Here is a 22,512-nt window from a genome sequence, read left to right as displayed (position 1 = left end):
TTTCATAAAAATTTATTAATATATGAAAGATCCCAATGTCATAAAAAAAACCTATAAGTAGAATATTATACAAATAATTATATAAATGTAGATAAGTTTGCTTATAAAATTGTATAATTATATCTTCATTTTTCTAATTACAATACAAAGAAAGCAATATTAGTTTTTTAACTAATGATAGTTAACACAACTTTTTAAATTGTCAAAAACACTAATATCCTTAAAATTAGTTATTAAATAGAACAAAATACTATGGTACATAAATTATCTGTGATTAGTTATTTTTGCTTTTAATAAAACTGTCAAGTTGTGCATCTAATTCATCTTTATTTGGAGTCTTCTTTTCATTTCCTCTGCCACCACCTCTACCACCACGTCCTCTAGAATTTCTCTGGTTATTTCGTCCACCCCTTGCACCTCCTCGATTACCACGAAAACCTACAAAAGATATATTGAGTCTAAAATTAAATCAAGTTCTAACATTTCAAATACATACCTCCACGATTTACACGTGTTGGCAAGGTGGGTGGTCTACTAAGACGAGTAGCAAGAGTAGCAACTGTTGATAAATCAGTGGCAAGTTCAATTTTCATTGGTCGACCTAAAAATAATTTATTAATATGAAATCTTAAGATATAATTGAGACCTATAATTACCATCAAGTGGAACATTGTTATATTGGCGAACTGCTTTTAATGCTGCATTTTTACTATCAAAAACAACATCAGCTGTACCTAAGGATCTACCGGATCGATCATAATGTACAGTCGCTGTTTTTAGAGGTCCAAATTCATCAAATAATTCCTGAAATATAGAAAATTGATTAGTATATTAAGTCCATAAAAATGAACTATATGAAAGATATTTGCATAAATACCATTTCACCAAAAACCCAATTCACAAAAACAACGATAATTGAATTATTTTAAAAATTCCAAAAATTAAGAAACAAATCAATGGTACAAATATTACTTGATTAAAACATATTTATGGTTAGACATATAGTTGAATATCTGCAGTAGAAGAAAAATATGTTGATTTAGGATTCGTTGATACAGCAATTCCAAGAATAATTTTTGAATTTAATTATTTGAGATGTAGTGTTTATTGATTATGAAAACATATCCATGAATTTGATAAAATAATCACTTGTTCAAATAACTATCAATTTAGTATTTTTTGACAAACCAAATTAAAAAAAATTGTACTTTAGTAAAGAACAATTTTTTCCTTTCATGCTTTTTTATTAGTAACGGTATGTAGTAAACAAGTTTTGAATAAAAGAGTATTTAACGATTCTAAATTGTATTAAGTTTTGATGATTGTTGATACCATATTTTCCTTGATTTCTTGACTAATCCTTTATGTTTCAATGAACTACTGTAAGCACGTTCCAAGACTTTATTTGATATATTAAATATTTATCCATTGATCAGTAGTAATATAAGTGCAAAATATTTCAAACAATAACAATGTATACCACCAACAATATTCTCATATAAAGACCAAAAATAATCTTTTTTTTAAAATCACCTTTATTGTTAACTTAAATAAGTAAAATAAAAAATACTCATTTAAAGTTAACACCTCTATATTGACAGCAAAATAAAAAATTACTCATAAATATTTAAGACAGAAGCTTTTTCAAATGAGAGATTATGAAATCTTAAAAACAGTAAGTTGGCCTAATTTAGAGCATAAATGTATATATATACATATAAATATGTTTTTACAGGTATATCTTAAGTGTGGAATATGTTACTCAGCTTACATTTGAAAATATATTTATAATCTTCTTAATTATAATAGATATTAATTGGAATAATAGTAATTAAAATATGTTCATTTTAAAGATGTAGCTCCATTATTTAATATATATGATGTAGATAAAATGTTTTTTTCTTTTTATACTGTATAACACTTTTAAAGATGTAGCAATATTATTAATGACGATGTAGATAAAAAAATATTTCTTCTTTCTCAATAACTGTATGGTATATTAAAGATGTAGATCCATGATAAATTAACTTAAGAGAATATAATTAAGTCAAATGTATTCAATGCTTTTAACTTATTACAACCACACGTATATTAAAATACACTTGTATTTTATTAAATACTACTATATGTACCTGAGAAAAACACTATGTGAAAGACAACATATTAAATATTAACCAATAAATCTTTCATTGCCAATTAATCAATCAATCCCTTAGAGATTCAATCATTTAACATGTGATCATTAAATAGTCAAGCAAAATTCTGATCAGCTCAAATTTGTATATCTTAATATAAAATGTCACATTTATTTTCAACTAATGAAGACTATTTTCATTGGGATCGAATTCAATAGGCAAGACTTCTAATATCATAAAAATAATGGTTACAACCAAATAAATTGTAAACAATTTATCTTGAGTAGCCAGGTATGGAATTTATAGAGAAAACATTATCCATGGGGAAGTATTCTGGACAGCCATTGGCACAAATGTAACCCAAGCCTTGCACTGTTAGCAGAATTAAAATGTGATGAACATTCTATCTAGGTATCTTCAAGCTGCCATCGGCTGAAGATGCCTGGAAAAATAATGTTTTTGTATTTATTTATAATAATACTACAGGATTTTTTTTTTTAATACACCACAAGTTAATAAATAATACAATTAGGTAATATAACTTAAAAAATTACTGTTATCTACACAAATCAAATATTCTGCAAATAAATAAAAGTAAATAATTTTAATTTTTTAAATACTTTAAAATTCCAATATATATATTTCTAAAATAGATTTTTCCTAAAGTAAATTTATTTATAATTTTAGAAAAACTATTTTTATACTAAATATATTAAAATCCATTACTAGATGTAGATTTGAGAATTATATAAAATTTCTTGGATTTTATGACATTTATATTGTTTAACTTTTTTTACCATTTTTCGTCAATGAAAGACTAACTCTTCTAATGATAAAATAGTGATTTTAAAACATGAAATATTAATATTGCCTTTTTCTCAACAAGCTACCATTAATTAAGCTAAGGCAAAAATGTATTAGTCATTATTGCACAACATTTTTGGGAAAAAATAAGAAAAACTCTAATAGATATAAGCATATTACAATAAGTCTTAACTATCTAATAATCAAACCTGTATATCAGTAGAAGTAACTCCAAAGTCCAAGTTTGAAATAACTATTTTATGTATATTTGTAGTTGAAAGTCCACCTCTTACATTTTGCCTTTTTGGTCCTTCATACATATCATGAGTCCATGATGCATTAACGTCACCCTAAAATTAATTCAAACAATATTGAACATGAAAATTAATCAAAAAATATAAATGTAAATGTACAAATTTTGTATTCAATGGTATGTTAAAAATGAGAAACAGAATGCTGAAATAGATGCAGTCTTCTTAGTCAGGAAAATGGACGGTAGCGCTTAGCTATGTAGAATTCCCATTCTCTTTATCAAAAGCCTAGCTTTTCAAAAGATGTTAAAATGTAATATTTAATAATCATAATAAAAATATAGGCTTAATAGCTGGCAAATTAAGAAATGGGTAAATTAAGTTTATTAAAAAATATAATATTAAGTAGAAAACTGATGAAATTAATTAAACAACCTAAAACTAATAGAAGTTGTAAGAAAATGAAATAAAAAAATATTCCTTATTAGTTATCAAATAAAATTATCATAACATATTAAGGAACTTAAATTCTTCGAACTAAAAACAACTTATTAGAACTATCATTATTTAAAACAAATACGATAAATCTCAAATATGTCAATTATGTAATGCGGAGTGAATATAAACCCATAGCTACTTTAGAAGTAATAGTTTACCTTTGTATATGGTGAAAACCCATTTGAACGCCTTGCAATGGGTCTTCCTCTACGCATAGGGCCTCCACCATTTCCATTTGAACGAAAATTGGATCCGCCGCCACGTTTGGCATTACCGCCTCTGGAACCTTGTCGACCACCACCACGACGGCCACCACCACGAGAAGACGACCTTTTTGTCTTTATAAGTTCGTCTAAGCTGACATCCATGTTCACAAATGTGCGTTATTAAATAAAGAAAGAATTTACAACGTAACGTAAGCTAATAAGAATATTTTCAATATAAGACAAATAGTTGGACAGCTACAAATGTAATATTTCAGCAAAAGTATGAAAAATAAATAACAACACTAAGGTAACCACGCTACAACGTGCACAGATTTTCAACAAAATGGCCGTAATGAGGAATGAGATGAGCCGCAATGTTAACGGAAACGGATTCAGAGACGACTATTTAATTGAACGATTGATGCTACGAAATATGGTGACTAAAATATGGTACCTACGCTCATTTTATACAGGCTGTTCAGTCAATGTAAACAACTTTTAAATGAAACAATCTAACATGAATGTTGGCTATACTGGGAAAAATCGCGCCAAAATATTATAATTATTTTATAGAAGCTTATTTATAATAGAACAAAGAAAAAATGTATTTTTGGAACAATTACTTACTCCGGGAAAATTATTGACAAAGGTTGGAAAATTTTTACCACTCGGGCACGAACATTATAAAATTTCGACCGTTATCGAGAAAAACACTCGATGACGCTAACGTTTACGACTTAAGGTTTGATATTTTCACCAGAACCGCCCAAAGAATTTTTGATATTTAAAAAATTAATTCAATCCGTTTATTTTTTACCGTTCTACAAGTTTTTTTTTTTTCTTAAATCTACTCGCATTTTTTTAACAAGGGTATCGTTTCATTATTGCGCATATATATAGTTTAATCAATGGCCTACTTATGAAGATGACTCAAAGAAGCTTACACGACTTTGGCTCGTAAGGCTCATAGGGCCCCAGGTCTGGAGCAAAAGTTCAGTTAAATATTATAAAATTATATTGCTTTATTTGAATGTGAATAAATAAGTTACCATAAATTTAGATGTTGAAATTAACAAACTTGAATTCTATGACATATTTAAATGTAAACTAAGTAGACTGGATCAACAGTTTTTTATAGAAAGATAATAATTTTTCTTTTAAATACCCTCCTTGCAATTAATAATAAGAACAGAAAAAATATTTAAGCCCATAGGAACCTAAAGATAAATACACTACTATTTTAATCTAATTTAATGTAGATAAATATTAAATAACACTCAAAAAAATGTATATTTTATAATTACAATAATGAATTTATGAAAATCAGTATAATCATTTATTGAAACTTTGCGGGTAAAACTCGCGATCTATTGGAGTTTGCTCCTAAAGCTGTATCCCATATTCTTATTCCAGAATTCTGGTTGAACAGATTGGATACTTCAACAGTCCTGCGGTTTTGAACCCGGATGGGTTCTCTGCTAAAAGCATAACAGAGAGACGTTCGCGTCAGCCACGACCAGTCAAAGGCTGTTTTCGCATCACTGGTAAACCGGGGGATTTGGAAGCCCACGCTGTCGGTTAAGTGTGCTAGATCCTTGGTGTCGGACTCGGTTGGGCTTGGTTTCAACCCTTGTAAGACACGTTGGGATTCGCTGGTCCGTCGTGCGCGCATTACCCTTAATATGGGCAGAGGGTCGCACTCTGTTCCCAGCTACGGTTTCTGTTAGGGGTCGTGGTGTTGTTTAGCCGTGCACCTTAATTACGTCTAAAGAGTAGTTTTGGTGGTGGGCCTTTGCGAACCCACTCTAGGAATGGTTTCTGCTATACTGGGTGGGAAAGGGCTACGGCGTCACCTGTCATAACCGTGGACAGGTCGCGTTGTCCACTTTCTTGCTGTAATAGGTAAACAGCCTACAATGCAGACTCCGTAAATGGTTAGTGGACTCAAGACTCTCCGCAACTTTGCCTCCGCTGGACGAGGTGGCCAATCCGGCCCCCCTCCCCGGACGGCAAGGAGTAACTATAGGTAGATAAATATTAAATAACACTCATAAAATATGTATATTTTATAATTACAATAATGAATTTAGGAAAATCAGTATAATTATTTATTGAAACTTTATTTTCCACAAATTTCAACATGAAAATTATATAAAATAAATACGATTTCATCAAAAAAATTATAATATATTGGTTTTTTTGCGATTATATAGACTTATTTAAAATATACTCTTAGTTACAAAATACTAAGATAGGTGAGTGTAATAGAAGCGTAGACCTTATTAACCCGCAACTATCTTGTTCTTGATTTAAATTATTATAATGTATCTCAGGTAAAAAATTATAACTTAAACTGTTATAAATTTGATAAAACTTATAAGGGTTTATGTTTTATAATATAACTTCAATCCTGAACACATAAAAATCTTTCAAAAATTCTGAAATTAATTGCATAACATTTTATTATTTAGTCGAATTTCCTAACATTGAACTACGATTATTTATTTTTTAATTATGAAACAAAAAATAATTTATTTGATAGCATACAACTTACGAATTTTACTATCAATTATTTTAAACTATAGGCAAAAATAGATTTGATTCATTAGTTGGGCTGCATTTTTCTAATTTTTATAATACTTAGACAAAAAATAAGTTTTAATCATTTTTCTAAACTGACCTTTACTAATAAAGTTTAAAAAATCAATTTCAAAAAAAAAAATTTGTGTGTTAAAGGGTTTAAAATACCACATTACTGTAAATAAAAAAAACGGCAATAAATATCATCAAAGTATTTGTATTATAGTTGCAAAAATTTGTTTTTTTTTATAAATATATATACAAAATTACACGTTCAAAAAGCATGTCATACAACTCAATGAATGAAAATAATTATAAAGAAAAATAATTTATAAATAATGTTTCTGTTTAGTTCTTATAATGTCTGTGGGCTATGAGGTTACAGCTGGACATTCTAAAACAAAATAAAGTAATAGTATAATATAAGTTTACGGCACTATGTGTCATGTTTACTTAAATTTTTATAGTAACCAAAATTAATTTATAAATTAAATCCTTCAGGATCACAAAAGTCCCTTAAAGCGAAAAAAAATTGATATTATTTTACATCTACCGTGAAACTTGATCATTTTATATTCTGGTTACGTTGTTTAATTCTAATTGAACTATTTGCTTACTACAGACGGAACAGCCAAATTCATCCGACCCATCACCACATCCGTCACGACCTGAACACAATACCGCAGTTGATCGGCATCTACCATTCTTACATCTAAACGGACACTGATCAGGTGGACCACGAACCCGTGACATAGAAGAAACCGTTTTGTTGATACTCACAAAGATACCACTGACACACAAATCTTCACGTTCGTCTGATTTGTCGGCACATGTTACTACGGCATTACATAGTTCATATTCAGGCAAACACTTTCCGCCATCGCACTGGAATGTATATGGTGGACACCCTTAAAAATTGTCATGTTGAATTAATCACCAATAGATCTATTAGAGCAACTGAATATTTAAAAATAACCAAATTTATGCTGAAATTTGAATAAAATACTGCGATTTCGATTTATATTTGTAAGTAAGAGTAAACTAAAATATTCATTTGAAAAGTTTGAAAAAATAAATTAAAAAACAAATGAATTTTGTAAACCGATGCCTTGGAATGTTAAAGTATTTAATTGTAAAAACTAGTTTCAAACTTTTCCACTTTCAGATTAAAAAGGTCATGTTTATATAGATTTATGTCATGTCGATCGATTATAATTTATGTTCCAAAGAGAGTCTATTTTCAAAAACTCCTTGTTATTTCGAATATTTAATACCTACCTTCATTATTAGTAATCTTACAATCTTCTTCGTCGTCACCGTAAGGACAATTTCGAACACCGTCACAGCGTGTTGATCTCGATACACAAATATTTTTTAAGCCGTCTGCGGACCTACACTTGAATGAAGTGCTCGGACATTGTTGGATTCCCGAACATTCTTCGTCGGAGATATCGTCTTCACCGCAATCACCTTTACGTCCATCACATACAAAGAACCAACTTATGCATTTTCCACTTGACCGACACTAAAAAAATATTATTATTCTCTAACAAAATCAAACGAAAACATGCCCATGAGCATACTTAAAACAACCACGAGTAGTACTAAGTATAATCTAGTAACCAACCAATTTCTACCTGAAAAGTGTTTGGTAAACATCCTCGATTCTTTGCTGAACATTGACTATTATTAGTTTGATTACGATGTTGGCAATCGCACATACCTTGGATGCATCTTGAATTAACATCGTTTTGCATACATTGTGCATCGTTGAAACATTCATAACCGAGACTTGTCCGCTTTTTCGAATCTCCTTTTCTCAGTATCGGACCTGTAAAAATTGATCATTGTGTATTCGTTGGATCTACAAAGGACATAATTATTTACTTGTGTTTGGCTTCTCCTTAGATTTACTATCTGTTTGATTTATCTCCTGAGTGTCTTTTATATTTATTTTGAAGTTATTTTTTACAGGAGATTTTATTGACGTCAAATTCAGTGATGCATTAGAAAAAATTGGATTTTTAGTGCTAAGTAGTTGATTTAATGATAGTTTTAATCCATTTGTTTTATTTGTTTTAAGGAAAGGTCGAATTAAAAGAGGTTTAATACTTGTAGAGCTCGTAGTGGTTGAAGTTGTTGTACGTTTGAAGTACGGCACTTTTTTTTTTAGATCAGGTTTTCCAAATGGATATTTTAAAACAGAATTTACTGGTTTTGCTATAACAGATTCTTGAACATCCGTTGAGCAGTCTATTAGGGAATTACACACGCAAAATCCGAATACTCCTGGTATAGTGAATTTGCATTTATTACTTTTATTCGAAAGTTCACAATGCATATCACTGTAACATACGTCTCCCAGTTTAGCAGCTGAAAAATCGTTACAATCAAATATAATGACTCGTGTATAATAGAGTAACAAAGAAAAATTACTTATGCCAATTACATATCAATACATCATAAAAATAACTAAATATTCTATCGTATTTTTAATTTTTTGAGACGTGTAAGTTAATAAACAGTTTATTTAGCAGTTGCTGTTTAAATTATTTTTCGTTGCTTTTTGATAAAATTAAAAATCTGTAAAAATTGTTTTTACTTAATAAGTTTAACAATAAATATAACTACAATTATTGGCTTTAGAGGTCCTTCCCATTGTATTCGCCTTTTGCAGGTTAAGAATAAAAATAACGCATAAATGGTAGAATAACACATTTGTAATACATAATACATAATTAGTTATTATAAAATTGAACTATGTCGACATTCAGTTTTCGCAAAGGAGTCAATTAAATCTTCACAATTTAGTTCGTTTAACATTTAATTTTTTGTGTTGGGAAATGCGATATTATTTAACTTTTTATCAGTATGAGTTGATCTAAGATAGTTTTTGACGCATTTGAGACAAAAAACCTTTTCTCTGTAATACAATTGGACACTTGTACGTGTACGAAAATTCTTAATGGTATGGCAAATATTTGGAAAAATATTTTGGATTTAATGAAACTGTTTATTATCTTTTGTTAAATACTGTTTTTTGGGAAATAATCGCAAAAATTGTCATTAATAACCCATTTTACTGGGACGGCCTCCAAAATTAACATATTAAAAATCATATTAGTTGATTTTGAAGACCCGCAACTATCTTCTGATTCAACAAGTTCAACTTCTATAGGCAAAGTATTTTTTATTTTATTGTCACTAACCTGAGAATACGAATAACAATAAAATCTGTAGTTTTATCGTCACTAATTCTTATACAGAAAGTAGAGGAAACTGGTTTGACAAAAAAATTAGTTTATATCCATGTTTGGTTTAAAATATTTTATAATCTATTACTTTTTAATTTGGCAATATTTTTGTATTGATGACCACTTAACCTTTTCTATTTACATTCATATTCACAAAATAAAAAGAATATTTAACAAAAAATAAACGTAAATTAATAGCGCACCATAAATGAGCTACACGAACACTAGTCGAATGATGACAAGAACATCATCGGTTTTTCAAAATATATTTTAAGATAACATTAGTCAATTTTTTCGGTTTAAAAAACTCTACAGAGACAGCGATATAAAAGGTACTATAAAAGTAATAAATTTGTTTTTTATCAATAACCTCTACTATTGTTATCGGGAAAATGAAAATGGATTTGCTAGTAGCTATCAATAAACATATAATAAATACACAATAAATGAAAACTATTATGATAATTATTAGGAAGTCAATATGTCATCATAACAACAATAAAAACATAACTCGCTTTTTATAAATTTGTCGGCCTTTAATATTTGCGCCCCTCAAAATTTGTCGCTGTAGGCATTTGACTATAGTGCCTATGTATGCTGGTCTTCTGTTAGAATCTTACAAAAAAATATTGTAAATATAAAGGAGCCGTCGAGGATGATTAAAGCTATAAACCAATAACTAAAACGTAATAGGGCTTTACATTTTTATTTTATTAACCGTTTTGTATACTAATTAGTTTAAGAATATTTATGATAAAATCATTTTCCGAGTACAATTTTTTAACATTTGTATAAACGAAAATTTTCACGCCCTAGACATTACTTGCAATGACAATCGTGAAACCGCTATATTGCGTATAGGCTAGTCATACAATTTCTTTGTTATACATACACCAATACGAATGCACAATAAAAATATTTAAAACTGTAACACGTGTTCTTTTAAAACGGTGGAACAATAAAAACGTGCTAATATAAACATCATAAATGATAAAATCTACCTACTTTTTTAGTAACAAGCCTAAAAAAACATATAACACAATAAAATCTAAATTTTTTTATTTTACCAACGTAACTCCACATATATGAAAAAAAAGATTGACTGCATTCTTTGAAATATTTTGACGCATATTTCAAGAAATATATTTATAATTTTTTACATGACTGTAAACTTTACAATTTATATATGTTCAATGTAGGAATAAGTTTATACCAAAATTCTATTTTTTGTACTTAAAAATTAATTTACGATGATTATTCTTTTATTAAAAATAAAAATTAAGCTTTTTTAGCTTTAATCTTAAAGAAATAATTTTTTGAAGTATTAACAAAAAAAAAATAATAATAAATTTAGAATAGAACTATAAAAACGATAAGAAAAAAAAATTGTTATAACATTTTCTTAGTAATTCGTTTTACAATTAAGTGACCAATTTCGAGGATATTAATTTTTAGTATTAACTTTTAAAATTACTCTTTCAGAAAAATAATGGCACAAAATACTTAACATTTTTCATTAAATTGTGCTATCTACAATTTAAAACTACTTTATTAATTAACTACTTACTACTAAGAACATATAAATATGATAAAGTCAAACGGGATATTTATAATAACATTCCTTTATATTCAGGCCAAATCAGCTACGGGCTGATTTTTTAAATTCTATATAAGTATAATAGATCCGAACCAAATTGTATTACATGATATTGTGCCAAGATAATCATAGCAGGAGATTTGATAGTGTTTAAGAGTTTATTGCACTTTCTATTTAAAAATTTGCAGTGATAATCCCGTTTAACTTCGATTATTCTTTTTTGTGACTTATCCAGTAAAATATTTAATATATATTTTCAATGTGACACACGATGGATTACACTTTTACTAGATAATACAGTTGTTAGTACAATGTATCTTATTTCAATTATTGGCAAAAATTAATTTATAACAATTCCCAACCAGATGAAAAACTGTTACATTAATTTCACAAAAATTAATGTTTATTCAAATAGTTATTTTTAACAGTTAAACAATAGGTACCCATCATAATACTCGTAACACATTTGAAACTTATTACCTAACGGTAACAAATCAATGAGCCGTAATAAATAATTTTATTAATTATGAGCTATTAAAACATAAAATTTATGTTTTTTGAATAAATTTCCGTAAACAACGCATATTCTAATATTAATTGTCGCTGTCGTTGAAACAAATACCAGTCTGATAGCATATTTTTCACACTATTTTATGTATTATAATAATAGAATAATTACAAATACGTACAAAATATATAAAATGCAATATAGAATAATAATTCAATCTTATAATGTATTCATCGTATGTGTAAAATAAAGTTAGTTTCAATAACTAGCTTTACAAATCCATTTTTGATTTATAATTTATAGTTCATAAACATTCTACACGGCTCACCTTCATAATAAACTACGTAATCAAGAACCTATAAACGTACTATGTATTACATATTGATTTTTTACAGCACGGACATATAATAAGAATATCCAAAAATACACTGAATATTCTATAAATTATTCAAACATGTTAAGGATAATCAAACTTACTGTTAAAATTGTTAAAAAAATCATTTATTTAAATATTTTAACAACTTGTGGCTGTGGTTGGCTAAAGTTTTATCCTATTTACAATATACTGATGTTTCAAAAACTAATTTTTAATGTAAAACCAATAAAATGTCTAATTTATTCTTAAATATCGTCTAAATAAATAATTAGACAATACTTTATTTAGTTATTTAGAAAATTTATAAAAATTTAATTTTTATACTCACGACTTAAACACGTGTGTCTGCGATATTGCCAAAATTTTTCATCACATTGGCAAACATTATTTAAACATTTACTGTTAGCAACCTTCATTGAACATTGTTCATCAATCATACATTCAAATCCCAAAAGAGTAGCTATAAAAATTTATCAGATATTTCTACATTTTTATAATATATTCAAATATTCGTAACCCCCTCAAATTAGTTGAATTTCTTTCTTAGTGGGAGTGGGGTTGGAAATGGAATGTGGGACTATGGCGCTCACAGAAGAATTTTTGAAGTTGCGCCAACGATAATGGAAATAAGCTGAAATTAAAGTTTCGAGACATATTTGATAAAATAAACCAGCTCTCAAAAACACAATTTTTTCTATTTTAAGACATAAGTAAAAAATATAACATTTATCCTATCAAATCAATTAACTTATCACTATATAAGAGGTATATTATACAAATAAGCTATTTTTATATTATTTTATGACACTTTGAAAATTGTATTTAAAAATGATTTCATGCTAAATGTCTTTTCTAGACCATTGTGGGTTGACGAAAATTATATAAAGCAAAATACAAAATGATAATTGTTGTAAAACTTACTTTTATTTAACAATTATTCTCAAAAAATTTTTCAATACGCACTAATTTAATATAAAAAATGTTCTCATTAAAGCAGTAACGTATTTTCAAACAAATGTTGGAAGGGGTTTTAAAAGCTTTGTAATTATATTATATAATATTTATTGGGAGTATATATATATACTTCCAAAAAAAAAATTCTAGTTGCGTTACTGGAATGGTAATTGGTACATTTTTTTAGTCCAGCTATTGATATCGAGATGGGTCTTGACTTTGGAATTCTCCCCCTCCCAAAATATGTCACTGCATCAAAGAGTAATCAAATTATAGACAATGATAATTACACTTTCCAATAGACACTAAGAGTCGAAAGAAATACTTAAGGAAGATGCCAATTGATAGTTAATAATTCATTATTATTTTTGAACAATATCGATGTACTAGTTTCAATTGGTTGTTTGGATGTGAGCTAATTTTCTTTTCGTAACGTTTCATGTGGAATGACAAGTTGTAAGTTATTAACATTGTTGTTAATAATTATTATTAAATTAATAATAATTTATAAGTGTGTGTTACTTTGTAATCGTAAGCGCAACAATATTTTGGAAAGTCTAAATTGATTTTTTCCCTCTTTGATAAATATGTTAACTTTATAATGAGCTTTTAGAATTTTTTGATTGCTATGGCAGAATTTGGATGTTTAAGAACGCTAAAATACCCTCCAGATAACGTTAATATTTATAAAGAATCTAACATTATCTGTAAGTTTTATAAGCATTTAGTAATTTTTAAGAACATATTATTTTTTGGGAGTTTACTTTATATATCTTTTCTAAGTCATCCTAAAAATAACATTATTGCACTAAATCTAATCTTATCTAATTTTAATTTTAGATATATCCATCATACATTTCAATTATACATATTCATCGTAATACATATATCAACTAATTTTTTTATTTTATTTGCATAACTTAAGTCAAATTAAGAACATTTATATTTACATTGTAAACACATTTCATTAAATCTCGCATAGTATGGTAAGCACGTGCAAGTTTTTGATTCTCGATTACATATGCTAAATTCTGTTCTACAATCTTCATTTGAAGTACAACTATCTCCCAATTCGCCTCCTTTAACTTGCTTAGGGAAAAGCTAAAAAAAATTATTAAAATCAAAAATAATATTTTAAGGATCTTTTACTAAATAAGTGTATTGATTATTATTTATTTTTATTATTTATACAATACATTTAATTATGTTTTTTTTAATTATGAATTATTTTTTCATTTTTAAAAATGCTTGATCTTCGATTTGATAATAATTTAACTTTTTAAAAGATAAACAAATAGTCGCACATAAATTAATGTGTTGTAATCAAATAAATGTATACAAAAATTAATGAAGCTGCAAGAATAAGAATACCTTTTTTTCAATAATAACATTGTTAAAAGATGGTATTACTTTTTCATTCAACAGCTAATGTAATGTATTACTAATACATCACCACAACATAAATAATATAATTATGAAAATAGAGTGTGACACATAAGTCATATGATACATTTAATTTTAGTTTTACGCTTGTATTAGCGTGGACAATTAACCAAGTTAATAGGTTTTTTTTTCATTATACTAGTTATAATTTTTTAAATAAGCATTATTAATCTGAAATATTTTTTTCAAAGCACAAATATAACAATACATATATTTAACTTTTACATTACATATAAATCCAATCAAACTTAGTTAAAAAATGTTTTATTTTAATAATTAAAAATATTTATCGATATTAAAATCGAATAACAAGTGCTAGTAATATTTTTTATGTTTTGAACAACAACGTGATATGGTCAATGAACATCAATAAATGGATTGCTCACAATGATAATAAGGCTAAACAGTTAAAAAGGATGTGAGATGTGTCGCAAACCGTAACATGATTTAGTTTAAAACACAAAGGGGAGTTATTAAGACTTAAATTGAAAGTGTGGGCGGAAATGTAGGTCTATAAATGAACACTTATACATAGAAATGTAAGATAACAGTTTATAAATATGACTGTTTATAGCTATCTTAATTTAATAATTTTTATTGTAATATAAAAAAGCTACACTACAATTTTGTACATAAATACAACTAAAATAAAAATTAATTTAAAAAAATCTTATCAAGTAGTGAAGTCATGTAATTAGTTAACACATTTTATACAAAGTGATTGTTTAACTATAACTCATGCAATATCTATAAAAATATAAAATTTAATATAATTTTTTCATTTCAGAAATTAATAGTATCTGACATTATATCAATTCAAGAAAATAATTTGTTCCTTTCCCCCTCTTTCACTCGAAAAGTTTTTATCGACCAGCCATTTCCTTAGATGTTTAAAATATAGACATTTAAAACACTTAAGTTAATAACACTTTAAGGGGATTAAAGGGGGATAGAAACAAATTTTTTTTTTGAAAATTATAGAACGCAGGATACTATGAACTTTCAATCGAAAAAATTATATTAAATATTATACTTATACAAATATTGCGTGAGTTATTCTGTATAAAGCTATAAATTTACATTAACATTTTTAAAATAAAATAGTTATTATTTAATATTATGCAATTTGTATTTAAACATAAACTTTCAAAAGCTAAATCGATTATAAGCTGATTGATTAAGTTTAGGAACCAACTGTGCCCGCTGGGCTGCTATAATTAGCAGGCAAGGGATTAGGTTAACAATCGAAAAGCAGCCAGGCAAATTATTAAAATGCTGCAGCACCTATATAATAACTTATTTGTTTGTACCTTTCATTATTAATATAATTTGTTAGAAATATAAAATAAAAATATATTTTTATATAAAGGTCCATGTAAATATATTTATAATGCATCCATTGACAGATCTATAATAAAGTTTTTTGGGCGTTAGATAAATTTAAGTTATTTGGCCGGAGTGACTTAAATTTAATAAATAAAAAGAATTTAGTAGGTTTATTACTTTTGAATTTCCAATTTTTCACTTAAATGTTTAAATTTTTCTTAAGAAATTGAATTAATCTTATAATAAAATATCATTTCCTGGTCCGATAAACATAGACAAATTTTCTAGCACAGTGAGACAAATACCCCCTAGTCCGTCAATTCTTCATTCCACTAAATTACATTATCTTCCATATATATTTTGTTTTTTATAAAAATAAAGAAAAGATTCTTCTATAATAAACACAAAATCTAAAATAAAAAACCAGCACAGTGGGGTCGCGGCATAGTGGGGATGTTGCATAGTTGGGTCCAGTATAGATTTAATCTGACAGTGATTAAAATCACTATCATAAGAAACGCTTCGATGCAAATCAGTAGATAGTGTTTAATTCTAAGAAATTGGTGGATAATTACAAAAGCTACATTATCTGCTAGTTTCTTATTAATACCCTGATTAAGATAAAGTATGTCGAATGAAAAAGGGATTATTAAAAAATATTATTTCTCATAAAAAAATTGTGTTGATCCATACACTTTTCAGTAAGTTAAAGCATTATAAAGTTAAAAATGTAACCAACCCAACCCAACATCAACTCCTATTTCCTTAATTATATCCAGATTAGTAATTATTNGAAAAAAATATACCAAATGATAGGTAAAGACATTAAGCATCTATAAAAAAAAAATTATATTGATATGTTCATTTTTGAAAAAGTTACGGTAGTTTTTAGTAAAAAAAATTGAAAAAATTTCAAAATTAAAAATCGAAAATCGAAAATTTTAACACAAAAATGTGGTTTTTTTAACTACGGCAGCCGTTTACATGCAGAAGATAAAGTGTCGGGACAAATTTTTTTTTTCATTTTATAGTACATAAAATAAGCTTTAATTTGATATATGTTTAAAGGACGCAGTATTTCCGGAACATTTTCAAAAATTAAGTTTTTGTAAAAAAGTTGCAATTTTAATTCCCCCCCCATGAGCAGGTTAAATGTTAAATTTTCAAAAAAATTATATCAAATGAAAGGAAAATATCTAAGGTTTTAGTTTAAAAAAAAATTATGTTGATTTGTTGATTTTTGAAAAAGTTATGGAAGTTTTAAGAAAAAAAAGTGATAAAAATGACAAAATTTGTCGATTTTTAAATTTGTAATATTTTTGAATATTTCCCCCATTTGCGGGGAACGAGGGAAAATTTTTAAATTTTTAAGGGTAATGTCTTCAACTAGATACAATTTGTGATCTTTTGACGTATCTTTTGACAGACACAAAAAAAAAAAAAATAAAAAAAAAAATAAACACATCATGGTAAAATTAATACCTTCTCAGCTTCGCATCGAAGCTAAAAAGCAGGACTACAACCATATTTCTGTCTACAACATTGATGTAAATTCTATATGAAATTTTAACGCCGATAATCAATGTGGCTGCAAATTTTTTCCATCAGATCTAGTTTTTGTTTTTTTTTTTACCTTTTTTAGCCATTTTTTCGTGTTTGAAAAAAAAATTAACAGCCTTACGTATTGTTTGACACTTAAGACTATAAAGTAATTATATTGGACGTAAGACAAATATTTCATTATTTAGTTGGTTTTATTTATTTCTAAATTGAGTACCAATCGAAATTTTTAAAATGTATGTACATTTTTTTTTACAATTAGTTGTACAATTGAGTAATCAAGTTTTATTCGAGAAATAGAAAAAATTTGAAGTCGCTTAAGAATCGGCGTTAGAATTCCATTAATAACTCTCCTAAATATTGAAGAACAACAGAAAATTGTTCAGTATTTTTATTCTGTGAACGATTATATTGGTTCATTAATTTTGCTATATTATAAAATACAGTTCAATTATTAATTGAGAATTGAAATAGTTTTAGAAAAATTTATTATTTATACTTAATTACATTTTATTATATTATACTTAGTTTAAAATATTTATATCAAATTTATAATAACCATTATTTTTACACAAGATAATTCATCTCGTTTGGTTACCAATTTTATATATGAATTACTCAAAATAAAAAGTACTATACTGAATCAGGGGAAATGAAGATTAACATGTATTAACTGCATGAAAAGAAATAATCACTAGTAACATTTTAAGTTCATAAGTAAATAGATAATAATTAAATAATTACATATATTAGATAACCATAGGTGCAAATTGAGGATTTTATTTTGAAAGGGTATAAATATATTTTATGATAATGCATATAAAGGAACGACATTAAATAATAATGATGATCAATTTTAGTAATAAAGTAACAAAAGTATACATCTTTGGTTATTTCAAGATGTAAATAAAAATGCAGCAAATGTTCAGAGCATAAACCAATTGGGTAAGTAATTATAGCCCCTTTCCTTGATATACGTATGCATGTTCTGTACTTCTTTGTAAACTAACTTATTACCACGAAACGATTTAGGACTATATTTTTTTGTGTACTTAGCTATTAATCACCATTGATTATTTTTATCTGTTCAAACCTTTAACAGCTGAGATGTTTAAAATTTGGTACATAAATACCACACATGCATTCTCTTCAATCTTTGTAGTTTTCAATGAGTGCACCGTCACTCCCAACTATATACCTAATAATATAGTAACAATATTTGTGCTATATACCATTCTCATACGAAGTCATTTTTTTTGTCAAAAAGTCTTACTCACGAATACTTAACTTCTTATTCCGTTACACTCATGAAATATAAAACGAAATATTCATACGTTTTTTTTGCCATAATCGGTGTAACAATACAATTACAATTGATATGAACGTATGAATTCTATTGATCTATGATAAAATATTGGGTTTAATGTATTATAATAAAATTTGTGTTATATATTGTACAAAGTAATATACAATACAGCTTTACATACAACAATGTACCATATAACACTATTTTTTTTTTGATATTCTGGCATAGTATATTAATGATTAGTTTTCAATTTTAAAAATTCTAAAACTTACTTATAAGAAATCGCATTTATCTGAAAGAAATTTGAAGTAAAAACGTTTGTCCCTAAAATTACCCTCAAAATTTGTTATTTTCAATAAATAAATGAATAAATAAACAATGAATAAGAAATCTTCACTACTATCATTCTTTCAAATAGAGGTCTAATAGTATTTAAATTTTTAAAATATCAAACATGTTACTCTAATATTAATAACTGTAAAATTCTAACGTTTATTGACTCGTCAATATCACGTTAAGTTTTTTACAATAAGTCTAGACAGATGTTAGAATCAATTGACTATAACGTTTATGCTAACAATAAAAATGATGTGTTGTCAATACGATATATCTATCACTTGTACATTTGAATCCCCAGTCGATCTTATCTAAGACATGGAATTGTACTACTTGAAAGCATGTCGAGTATTATTGATTTTCATCTACCATCATAGTAATTGACTTCATTGTAAGATTTTTATTCCGAACTAATACACTCAATAAAAAGAACAAAAGAGAAAATCATATTGCTCTATTTTTGATGTTTAGATAAGAAGAAAAACTTGCTTAAATTAAATTCAATTTTATAAACTAATTCAATTAAAATGTATATAACATAAAAATACATGTATAACGCTTAACAAAATATCAGAGGTATTTTATTTTTATATTATTTATTAACTATCATTTGTATAATTTGTTTGTTAAATATATTCCTTTTCTTTTTTTTGATCTAATTAATATCGGCTACTATGCTATTAGTTACAATAAAATTTATACGACATTAATTTTTGTGTAGTTCTATAATTAATACATTTTACTAAATATAATTTTACATGTTTTTGATCTGGAAAAAGATAGTCAAGTTAATTTTCCACTTTTTTTATGAGTAACTGTAATTTTCATTTTTCGACATATTATTATAAGCTTTGGGATTAAAAAGTATATTTATATAGTATAATATTATATACTTGAACTAGAATTAAGAAATATATACATTAAAAAAATATCCTCGCCAAATATTAGAAAAGGCTACTCATATCCCCACTCCAAACGTCTCATCTTAAAAAAACGCTTTTCAATTGCGTTTCCTTCTCACATCACACCTCAATCTCAAAAATATAATTTTTCTATAAAAACTACTTTTTAAACCAATTTAGACATATGGCATACAGCTTTGGAGATCCACTAAATCATCCAACATTAATAAAATACAAACCTTCCAAAACAAATGCCTCCGCCAAATAACAAAAGCTCCAATTTACGTCTCCAATGATACTCCTCATAATAATCTCTCCATCCCAACAGCCCAAAAAATTGCCAAAACATTCTATAAGCGTTACACTCTAAAACTTTAAACCGTCAAAACCCTCTGATCTCTGATCTATCCGTCCACTCTATCTCTGGTGACTCCAGAAGGCGCTTAAACCGAACGTGGTGCCACGACCTATTGATTGATTAATCCACAATTTCACACGTCAAGAAGTACCAGCACTGGTTGGCCTCTTCTATCAAGCCTACTGCCTCTATATATTATTTTTTTATATTTGCTTAAAATGAACATCACATATGCTTATTGTAATTAGTAAATCATTACTAATAATAATATAGAATAATATAGAACAATATTGTAATTTGTAAATTTATTACAGATTGTACGATTTTAAACGAAAAAACAACCCTCTAGACAAAAAAATTACTGGCGTTATTTTGGATAGATAAAATCATGACCTCAGAAACTAGATCAAAATATTTTCCGATGTGCGCAATATACATGCATTTCGATATTTATTGTTAAAATTTTATGATTTTTATTTGTTATGAAAATTATCTTAAACTGTCGAGCGTAACACTAATTCAATAATTGATATACATTGAAATGATAGTAGATAAATAAATTGGTTAGAACAAGTTTGAAAAATACGTATAGTTAAGTACTGATGATCATTATATATAAATCATTTCATATTATGAACTTAGAGATGGAATACATACTTAAACTGAATTGAATTAATACCACAATGATGTAAAGAAGTACATTATTTATTATGTTTTCAATGAATGCAGTCGTGCTCAATGAATGCACCTTTTGTGTCATATTTCAATAAACTTTTAAGTTCGTGTGTATTTTACAGTTTACCTATTCTACTGGCAATCAATCTTTACTTTATAATATTAACCTAGTAAAATATTTAGGTATCGTTTTAAATATAAAATATAGTATAATATATTTGTGTAAATGACTGGACACTAAAAAAACTTTTAACCATCTAAAGCCTAATTTCCCATTAATTAATCAGAAAAAAACTTTATGTTTATGAATTCATGGATTTTAATAATTATTTTCATATTTAAAATATTCATCAGATATAGTTAGTTCACCATTATTGTAAAACTTAAGACCATCATAAAATAATTTTAAAAAATTTCAACTTACCTTCTCATCATATTAATATAAAATCATGTAACATTAAGAAATTAAAATTACTGGATATTTATTTTCTAAAAAGTATATATTTACTATCATACAAATGTACATTCCAAAATTGGACTGTTTAAGTTAAATAAACTTAGCTATTATTTTATACAATGTTTTTTCTTATTTTATTGTTCAAGTTATGTCAAACTTACCTTTAACACCATCACAAAAAAAAAACTTTTTAAAATATTGGATTTCATAACTTAGACTCAATTGATAGAAATAAAACAATATAACTTGATTTTTTTGCAATGTTTTGTAATTATTTACTTATACTATTTTCCATGCACGATATCGTATTGAATTTTACGTTTGAAGAAGTGAGAGACATAGTCACAGTACCACAACCCAATCGGTCTCCTGGCGCACTACTGTACCGGAAAACTATAATCTCATCTGGAGTAAATCGCAGGACACACTATCCCCACTGAGTTTCCATCTAATAGTTAGTATTGAGCCTACGAAGTCAATCATTTATAGACCGCCATGACTTCCACCAATAACCAGAACATATTTAATGCTAAATTAACTGTGTATATAATTGTACTAATATTATAATATTAAAAATAGAAATAGTTGTATATTACAAACATAGCTTGTACTTATTATTAATTATACAGGACACTTGAATTTTTTATTAAAGTCCTACCAAGACTAAAACAAATAATTGGAGTAAGTGTTAATTAAATTACGTAGATAGTTAGTTTATCAAATTATTACTATTCCTTTTGGCAATTGAGATGACAAAATATTTTTTTGCTTTCAATGAACGAAAATAAATGCTAAAAAATTAAGAAATTGTCATTATAATGTCTAGAATGAGGTAGGTTCGGAAAAGAACAAATGCACTTTCTCAAATTCGACCTTGTCCTATATTTAAGTAACTATATACTGACCCATATTAATAAGTATTAAATTCGTGAAGTTCTAGTATATTTAAAAAACATTTTTGTGGATATCTTTACTTGTACTGATAA

At 26.8% G+C, this 22,512-nt stretch overlaps 2 protein-coding genes across 3 annotated transcripts; both read right to left on the bottom strand.

Annotated features, from left to right (window-relative positions):
• Positions 1–92: 92 nt before the first annotated feature.
• On the bottom strand, positions 93–4,310 carry LOC126895101 (THO complex subunit 4). Its single transcript, XM_050666600.1, has 5 exons — positions 3,847–4,310; positions 3,149–3,289; positions 657–804; positions 497–601; positions 93–438 (listed from the first exon to the last, which is right to left on the bottom strand). Exons 1-5 carry the CDS (start codon positions 4,054–4,056, stop codon positions 275–277), a joined length of 768 nt encoding a protein of 255 aa, XP_050522557.1. The 5' UTR covers positions 4,057–4,310; the 3' UTR covers positions 93–274.
• Positions 4,311–6,677: 2,367 nt separating this feature from the next.
• Positions 6,678–21,919, bottom strand: LOC126895097 (low-density lipoprotein receptor-related protein 1B). 2 transcript variants are annotated; one of them, XM_050666589.1, is made up of 8 exons: positions 21,688–21,919; positions 14,114–14,264; positions 12,538–12,669; positions 8,362–8,847; positions 8,112–8,305; positions 7,753–7,999; positions 7,092–7,382; positions 6,678–6,868 (listed from the first exon to the last, which is right to left on the bottom strand). In XM_050666589.1, exons 1-8 carry the CDS (start codon positions 21,733–21,735, stop codon positions 6,846–6,848), a joined length of 1,572 nt encoding a protein of 523 aa, XP_050522546.1. In that variant the 5' UTR covers positions 21,736–21,919; the 3' UTR covers positions 6,678–6,845. The 2 variants fall into 2 exon arrangements, with proteins under 2 accessions (XP_050522546.1, XP_050522547.1); XM_050666590.1 differs by lacking the exon at positions 21,688–21,919 and adding an exon at positions 14,360–14,481.
• Between the last annotated feature and the right edge of the window lie 593 nt (positions 21,920–22,512).

This window comes from Daktulosphaira vitifoliae, unplaced genomic scaffold (genome assembly GCF_025091365.1).
Source record: "Daktulosphaira vitifoliae isolate Bord-2020 unplaced genomic scaffold, ASM2509136v1 Scaffold_1, whole genome shotgun sequence".
In the NCBI taxonomy this organism is placed as follows: Eukaryota; Metazoa; Arthropoda; class Insecta; order Hemiptera; family Phylloxeridae; genus Daktulosphaira; species Daktulosphaira vitifoliae.
This window is presented reverse-complemented; position numbering and strand designations above follow the sequence as displayed.